Source organism: Tinamus guttatus, unplaced genomic scaffold, assembly GCF_059628265.1.
Source record: "Tinamus guttatus ecotype Peru unplaced genomic scaffold, ASM5962826v1 Tinamus_guttatus_pri_ptg000248l, whole genome shotgun sequence".
In the NCBI taxonomy this organism is placed as follows: domain Eukaryota; kingdom Metazoa; phylum Chordata; class Aves; order Tinamiformes; family Tinamidae; genus Tinamus; species Tinamus guttatus.
In genome coordinates, this window is record NW_028288782.1 from 603257 (window position 1) to 612480 (window position 9224).

At 45.5% G+C, this 9224-nt stretch overlaps 1 protein-coding gene across 1 annotated transcript; it reads left to right on the plus strand.

The window, feature by feature from the left end:
• The first annotated feature begins 7533 nt into the window (after nt 1-7533).
• On the plus strand, nt 7534-8487 carry LOC148594380 (olfactory receptor 12D1-like). The gene has a single exon (XM_088526645.1). The coding sequence runs from the start codon at nt 7534-7536 to the stop codon at nt 8485-8487; it is 954 nt and encodes a 317-aa protein (XP_088382771.1).
• The last annotated feature ends 737 nt before the right edge of the window (nt 8488-9224 follow it).

Genomic DNA, 9224 nt, shown 5'->3' on the forward strand with positions numbered 1-9224 from the left:
GAGTGGCATAGAAGAAGGGGGAGGCCTGAGTGGTGCAATGTGTGCTGCAGCCCTCCTGCAGGGGAAATATCTCTCCTCTGATCATTCTGTCACTTCTGTGATGAGGCAGGAGATATGATTGAGGAGAACCTCAAAGGCCTCTCATTTCTGGCTTCAAGTGCCCCTCACTTCTTGGTTTAAAGTGCTCCTGTGAGAGCATCAGCTGTGGAGCTTGTGGAGCATCAGCTTGTGGAGCAGTGTGTCAAACTGCATGGTTGAGTTCTAGAAGGACCCTTTTAAGAAGCACCTTTCTTAGACAAAGTCCTTCTTTGTGAAGAGAAGAGAAAAATTCTCGGAGCAGACAAAGGGTGCTTGCTCATTCTTCATGAGCTTCCCGTTTTACTTTGCCTTCTTTCTGTTTGTGGTGGAACTTGAAGGTGGGATGAGCAAAGTGTTCCCCAATGGCACATGCTTGGTCAGATTTGACCTGTGGAAAGGATCACCCTCCAAATGAAACCCAGAAAAGGTACTCTGCTTTGTGCAGGGGTCATTTAAGATCCAAATTTCAACTGATTTATTTATGGAGGTTCGTGAATGGATGAACCAATGGAGATTCCCACTCTCCCCATGTACTATCCCGCAACGCCATGACCATGAAGGCGCTGGGTGGAATAAGGAGGGAAGGAGGAGATGCTATTGAGCTTGACTCTAGGCGGACATTCTGAGGAGGTCGGCAAGGTACCCTGCTTCATACAGGTTTCATTACATAGCCATATGCCATCTCATCTAACTAGCGGCATGCATGCATGAATGAGGGGCCTTGTCACTGTCCCTCCCTACTATCCAGGAAAACCACATCCATGGTTACAGGCATTGGATGAATGAGTGTGCAATGAAGACGCTGTTGAACTTGACTCTCTTCTGGTGTGAAGAGTTGTGAGAGTTGTAGAATAAGTGGGAGGCCCTGCGTGAATATAAGGTGTGACCCAAAGTGTGTGTAAAATGTCTGTTGGGGCTGGGAATGCTCCGCTGATCACGTGGCTGCCAGTCAAGTGGGAAAGTAGGGTCCCTGAGTTGGTGCCCCAGTTTGGTTGGTGGCTGGCAGCTGACTTAGTGCTGGTGTGGCCCAGGGGAATCTGACTGTTTAATTAAAACAAAGCATCATGAAGGCCCATGATGGATGTTGATGCAATGTGATTTCTGCCCAGCATTATGAATGCAAAGGTGAAGAAATTCAAAGAAGTGCAGGTAAATGGCAGGAGTAACTATGACTCCCCTAGGAGGGGACCATAGTTACTAACTGGGCATTGCTGCAGAGGCAACACCTCCTGGCCGGTCCCGCTGGAGCCCAAGTTTTGGGTGACTAAGCTTGCCTCTGCCCCAGTCTTGTTACTCTCTCCCTACTGACCAGAAATCACCAGCTGCTCAGTAGTATCTCAAGGTGACTCCAAAATTATCTGAGCCAAGATTATTCATGTCTAGGTCATAGCCCTTTCCCTTGGGGCTTCAATTTGGCATCCCAGTTGAATGTGAGGGATTGGTTCTTCTGAGTTAATGCAAACCTCTGTAGACATGCCTTCCAAACCAGTGAAACCTCATGTCATAAATTTTGTTTCTGGGAGCACGCAGGCTGAGGAATTGCCCAGTGATACTGCAAGGACACATCCTGTGGTTGTTAGAGCTGAGCCTATGTTCCATGTTAACCCAGAGGTCCATGACGTGTTGGCTGCCGGAGGCTCATCTCTGAGAACAGTGGTAGAATCACTCCCCGAGGAAGAGGTGAAGCTCAGTGAACTAGCATCTGCCTCTGGGCCTGCAATCTCTTTGCCTGATGCTGTCCTGGGTGCCTCAGGCCAGGCAACTGAGGTGGGAACATCAGTCCTCCAGCTACCACAAGACCACCCAGCATGTCCATGCTGTGGTACCAGAGTGGAGAAGATGGCAGCCCTAGCTGAACATTTAAAGAGGACCCATGGCCATCAACGAGTCCTTTATCAGTGCTCCCGTTGTGGGAGAACAAATGAGAACCATCATAGTATTGCCTGTCACTTCCCAAAGTGCCGTGTGCCCCCAGCTGAACCAGAAGAAGGACCCTCGGAAGTCCCAGCGTGGCAGTGTGAGGAATGCGATCGGAAGTTTAAGACCAAAAGCGGCCTCTCTCAGCACAAGAGACATGTGCATCCCATCATGAGGAACCTGGAACGGACTGAGCAGTCTCTCCCTAAGGGACAGGGTTTGAGAGGTATGCATAAGAGCTGCTTGTCTGAGGAGGAAACGGCGCAATTGATCGAACTTGAAGAGAGATTTAAGAATATGCGCTTTATTAATAAGCAGATTAGTGAACATTTGCCCACAAAAACGCCAAAGCAGATCAGTGATAAGAGGCGGCAGCTGGTGGCAGCAGGGAGGGCTTCGGTGCTGCCAATAAGAGCTGATCCAGAGCATGGAAGGGACACACACACTGAGATGGAGAGAGTGGAGGGTGTGAAGAGGAAATACAGGTGAGGGATTGGGGAACAAATCAGCCCTGGCCTCTCCTATCCTTGGTGGATATTCTTCTATACTCATGAGTACAGATAAGAATTTTAAATTTCCTATTTTTTAGCAAAGATTGGAAGATGAAGCCTTCCATTGGAAGGGAAGAGTAAAAACCTTCACGCAGACAACAGAGCTTGCTGTATCTTGTGGAAATGCTGACTTTTGTTGTTGCCCTGCTCCCTTGTGTTTGATGTAGAGGTTGGGACAGTAACATCTTCTTCGCAAATGATGCTGTCACCCAGCTTTGTCAAGCTGGATGGAGTGCCTTTCCAAATTCAAGGGGATTTCGTCACATCCCATGTGAAACAACGCAGGAAGTGCCAACTTGAACCCATGCCTGCAAGAAAGGAGAGGAAGTGGATGAAGCAAAGGGCCATGAGACAGGGACACTATCTGCAATACCAGCGTCTTTTTCAATTAGATCACAAGAATCTGGCTGGTGTTATTTTAGATAAAATCAAAGCACTAAAGTGCCCCTTTCCAATGATCAAGTTATACTGATTTGTTCAGAAGGAAATGGGAGGAAGTGGGCAATTTCCTTGGACTTGGCAATTTCCAGGCTGCTGAAAAGGCAGAAAATTCTGCATTCAAGAAATTGATCTCTCCTAGGGAGGTCCAGAAAAACATGGAGGAGATGAATAAATGGTCCATCCCTGGGCCAGATGGCCTCAGCTTGAGGGATATTCTTAGATATGACCCTCAAGGAAGTCACTTGGCTGAAGTATTCAATCTTTGGCTGCTGGCTGGGAAGATCCCAGATAGGATCAAAGAATGCCGGACAATTTTAATACCAAAATCCACTAATCCAAATAAAGTGGAGGACATGAACAACTGGCAACCCATTACCATTGGGTCAGTAATATTAAGACTGTTCGAATGGATCTTGACAGCATGGTTGCAGTGGGCATGCCTAATTAATAGCTGCCAAAGAGGGTTTATCATAAGCTCATGCTTTTCGGAAAATCTCAAGCTCCTCCAAGTGTTAATCAAACATGCCAAAAAAGATCATAAAATGTTAGGAGTTGTCTTTGTGAATCTGGCCAATGCCTTTAATTCAATTCACCATCAACATATCTTGCAGGTTCTCCAACTGAAAGGCATTGATGGTCATATAATTAACATCATCAGGGATCTGCATAGCAAAAGTGGAACATGGCTGGCTGTTGGGGGGGCATGCTTGGAGAAAGTTAAGATCCTCACCAGAGTGAAAATGGGAGATCCCATGTCCCCTCTTCTCTTCAGCCTTGCAATAGGTCCATTGCTGTACAAACTGGAGAAGAAAAAGGATGGATTTAAGTATGGTAACAACTCTGTATCATCACTGGCATTAGCAGATGATCTGGTGCTATTAAGTGACTCATAGGGAGGCATGCAAAGAAATCTGCGAGTGGTGGAGGAGTTTTGTCATCTTACTGGACTGAAAGTGCAAGCTGCCATGTGCCACGGTTTCCTTATTAGCCCCAGAATAGACTCTTACGCTACTAGTGACTGCCCGCCATGGGAAGTGCAGGGGACTCCATTAGATATGATCGAGCCTGAGAGCTTTGAGGAATTTTTGGGTGTGGGAGTGAAGCCATGGGCAGGTCTGTCCAGATCAGAGCTACAGGAGAAGCTTGGCACCTGAGAGAAGAACATTGGGGCATCCCCATTAAAGCCACTGCAGAAGGTGCAGATCTTAAAGGGCTATGCAATCCCACGCCTGCTGTCTGCAGCAGATCATGGTGGAGTGAATGCCTCAAGCCTCCATTCCCTGGACCTTGCAATGAGATCTGCGGTGAAGGGCTGGCTTCATTTACCCTCCAGTACATGCGATGCTATCTTGTATGCCAGCACTACAGACGGTGGGTTAGGAATTATGTGTCTGGCGAGCCACATTCCTAATATTCGAGCTCAATGGCTGCAGTGAATTGCTCACTCCAGTGACAACATCACAAGAACTATTGTCCTGGAAGAAGGAATCCAAGAGGAGTTGAGAAGGACATGGATTGCAGCTGGAGGGAGAGCGGACAATGTTCCATCACTATAGGAGGAGATTCCTAGAGTGATTCCTGACGCTCCGGTGGGTGTTGAGACAATGTCCGAATGGGAGGCTCCGACTCCCAGGGTCATCCATCCAATACCTAGCAAGTGGAGAAAAAGAGGGTTAGAAAATTGGGCCAATCTGGAGTTACAAGTCTGTGGGATTACGAACTTTGAGAACAACATAATCAGTAATGATTGGCTTGTGCATTACTGGAGCATTCCCCACTGGCAGATCCTAACAGCGATCCAGCTCTGCGCCAATGTCTTTCCCAATGGGAGTTTTTGGCAGGAGAGCTGGATGAAGGGGCGCCAAGAGGATGCAGATATTGCCCTGCTGAATGGGAAACTTGTTCTCATATCACTGGATACTGTCCTGCAGTTCAAGAGGCACGGATTAAAAGGCAGAAGATGTTGCGTGAAATGCTGGCCAAAGAGGCCAAAAGACTGGCTGGTATATTTAGAAGCCAACCTCAGGGATTCCAGAAACAAACTCTTCAAGCCAGACCTGCTAATGGTGAAAGGACTCCATGCGAAGGTAGTGGATGTGACCATTTGCTGTGAGAGTGGCTTAACGTCTCTGAGGGATGTGGCTGTGGAGAAGGCACAAAAGCATCGACATCTAGAGGAGCAAGTGAGGCAAATGAGAACAGCCAGCAAGGTGGAGTTCGTGGGGTTCCCAGTTGGGGCACGTGGAAAGTGGTGTGAGGGCAATGACGGACTCCTTGCCGACCTGGGACTCTCCTGCCACCGTCAGAAGACAGTAGCAAGGCTCTTCTCATGCAAAGCTCTTGAATCCTCAGTAGATATTCTACACATCTTTACTAGAATAAATAAGCATGTTTAGTTTCTTCCAGATGTCTAATGTAGTAAGTGATTTTGTTATACTATGGGTTACATACTGTATGTAATATGTATTTCTATGTGAAGGCAACAGTAAAATTCTTCAGACAGACAACATGAGCTTGTTGTGTCTTGAGTACTGGTGGATTTTGCTTTTGCCCATCTCTCTTTGTGGTGAGCTTGTTGGAGGGATATCGAGATGTGGTCCCAAATGGCACATGCTAAAGAGATTTGACCTGGGTGGATGGGCCACCTCCCAAACTCCTCCTGCAAAAGCACCTGCATCATACAGGGTTCAATAAATAGCCAAATGCCTCATCATATGATCAGTGATGCGTAGGAAAGAATGAACAAGATTGCCACTGTCCCTACCTAGTATCCAGTGAAATGACAACAAGGGAATAAGTTGGAGGCCCCATGCACGTACAACCTGTGCTGTGGGCTGGACAGTGGTGAAATACTTCTATTTTGATTGCTTTTGCACTTCCCTGGTGAGATGCTAGGGGGACAGAGTGGGGAGGGTGGCAACATTACTACAATATGTCAGCAAATGATAAGCACATGAGGACTTGAGGACTTTTACAATTAACATAACTTGTCATCATCATCTTTAGAAGAAAAGAAAAGAGAAGAAAAAAAGGAAGAGAAGAGAAGAGAAGAGAAGAGAAGAGAAGAGAAGAGAAGAGAAGAGAAGAGAAGAGAAGAGAAGAGAAGAGAAGAGAAGAGAAAGGAGAAGAGAAGAAAACAGAAAAGAAAAAAGAAAAGAAAAAAAGAAAAAAAAGAAAAGAAAAGAAAAGAAAAGAAAAGAAAAGAAAAGAAAAGAAAAGAAAAGAAAAGAAAAGAAAAGAAAAGAAAAGAAAAGAAAAGAAAAGAAAAGAGAAAAGAGGAAAGGAAAGGAAAGGAAAGGAAAGGAAAGGAAAGGAAAGGAAAGGAAAGGAAAGGAAAGGAAAGGAAAGGAAAGGAAAGGAAAGGAAAGGAAAGGAAAGGAAAGGAAAGGAAAGGAAAGGAAAGGAAAGGAAAGGAAAGGAAAGGAGAAAAGAAAGGAAAAAAGAAAAGAAAAGAAAAGATTATAAAGGGATCAAAGGAAAGGATGTTAAGATAGAGAGCTTAACAGGTTAACTGTGTAGTTGTATCAGAAGCAATGAAACCATGATACCTATTCAACTTAATATACCTGGGAACATCAAAAAGATGTCACACAATTCTTCGAAAAAGCCACATTAAAAATAATCTTTCTGAGAATTAGGCATTATATCCTTGTATATTTTAATATTTATATATTTTTATTCTACATCTTCCTCCTGTTTATGGGAGCTTCCTGTACAAATAATCATTACCAATATTAATAGGATGTGGCTAGAGGAAAACTCATTTTATCAGTTCAACTCCCCACAACATCATTAGCTTTCTCTGCCGCTGAAATGCTATGCCTTGGTGTTTTCTGAAGTAAACCCCCTAAGATTCAGAGGCTTGATCCCAAGAGGAGTTAGCAAAGAGACAGGAATTTTCCTTGGCCAGAAATAAATGTGATCACTTCAGTGGCAGAGAGTACTATATAAAGAAGGAAGGATGAAAATTAATCCTCTTTGACAGCAGTGCATTATATCATCTACTCCACTGCTATAGTTCTCTCAGCTTCGGGAAAGATACCGTTTATTCAGCTAGGAACTGAAATGAAGAAGAAATCATACTGCAGGACTCTTCTTTGATTTTTTACTTTTTTTAAAAAAGGAAAACCTACAGGATTTCAGAGTAATCTTCATGCAGACATTAGGTAACCAGCCTTCCTTTTTCCCTTCCTTGCTGCCTGCCTTCCCCAGAATTTTCTTTGCTTGCTGTTTTCAAATATGCCATTCCTTTCAATGGGCTGGTACACAGGTGGCAATTATAGCGTGACTATCAACCCTAGAGCTTACAGCAATTCCAGCATTTGTTGAAGGGTCTGGAGTGGGAGATCAAGTAATTCTTCTGTGCCCTTTTCCACAAGATCTGATACAAATCTGTGTCCCAGATTGGTATCTGATCTTTCTGATTTATGAAGCGGCATCAGCTGCTGATGCACCTTGTAGAAGAGGGCTCTAGGGAATGTGTAGAGTAGCTCAGGATGGAAAGATAGCAAGCTACTGCTAAGTTAGTGTCTCTTTCCCTGCAGGCATGGAGAACCACACAGAGGTGAGGAAGTTCATCCTCCTTGGCCTGAGCAATGTTCAAGGGCTGCAGCAATTCCTGTTTATGCTCTTCTTGCTGCTCTACCTGTCTAGCCTGCTGGGGAATATGGCAATCATGATTGTAGTGGTGTGCGAGTCCCGGCTACACACCCCCATGTACTTTTTCCTCTGCAACCTCTCCTGCCTGGATATTTTCTACTCCACAGTTACTGTACCCAAGATGCTGGCTGGCTTCCTCTTGGGGCACCCCCAGGACATTTCCTACATGGGCTGCCTAAGCCAGCTCCACTTCTTCCACTTCCTGGGCAGCAGCGAAGCTTTCCTGCTGGCTGTCATGGCCTATGACCGCTTTGTGGCCATCTGCAACCCCCTGCGCTACACCCTGCTCATGAGCCCACGGGCCTGCCTCCTGCTGGCTGCGGCCACTTGGGCTATGGGCTTCCTCCACGCTCTCATGCACACGGTCATGACCTCCCAGCTCCATTTCTGCGGCCCCAACCGCATCCACCACTTCTTCTGTGACATCAAGCCTCTGGTGAGACTGGCTTGCAACAGCAACCAGCTCAACCTCAACCTTCTCAGCATCATCACTGGTGCCCTTGCGATAGGCCCTCTTGTCTTCACACTTTTTTCTTACCTGTACATATTTTCCTTCCTCCAACTGAAAGTCCGGTCCATGGAGGGAAGGAAGAAAGCCTTCTCCACTTGCATCTCCCATCTCACAGTAGTCGCCTTACTTTATGTCCCTGCCATTTCTAACTATGTGCCACCTTCCTCAAGGAATTCACCCAAGAGGGACATGATAGCCACTCTTATGTATAATGTTGTCACGTCAGTGCTCAACCCTTTGATTTACACGCTGAGAAATGTGGAGGTGAAACATGCCCTAAAGAGAAGACTGAAACAGAATATGTTTTGCCATGCAGCTTCTGTGGGGTAGTATTCGGTGGGAAATCTAAACAGAGGAGCTTTTGGCTCTAGACTGTGTTATGCAGAAATCTCCTTTTCATTCTCAATGGCTTGAATACCTTCAGAAACACCCTACATATGGATGTGGTCTCATGTCATTGGATGTGGTCTTGGGCAGTATCAATGCTGAAAGATGAATATACATTGGTGGAATAGGCATTCCCATTCATCTGGCTGGAAAAGAGAAGTTGCGGAGAAGGATACTTAAATAAAAACAGCTTTGTTGGAGTGGTTTTCCCTCCAACTCACCTGATTATTTTTTTCAAAGAAGTTCATCTTTTCGTAAAGCCAGTTGAGAAGAAAGGATTCAGTTCTTTTCATGTGTTTCAGCTGTCCATATATAGAAGTGTAAGTCACGCCATTTGAAATGCTACAGGGATCTCTTAGCTGGTGTCTCTCTGATTCTCCAGAAAGGCAAAGGTCTCCCATAGGCTCTGCACCACATCTACCAGCCCTGTATGGATGTCAAATATCCTGGGGCCTCTAAGGTGATGCTAGGCACCTTTGTGTAGGCAAATTCACTTGCCGGTAACTCACATAATACATTATGTCTTTCAATACTGGCATTTGGTACAAATGGACAATAATCAATAATACAGCAGCTAGTTTTGCTCTCCATCAAACAATGCCTGATGATATTTTTAGGGTTTCCCCTTTTCCTGTAGACAAGAGTTCTCCGGTAGCATTTACATTGGCTTGCAGTCACTC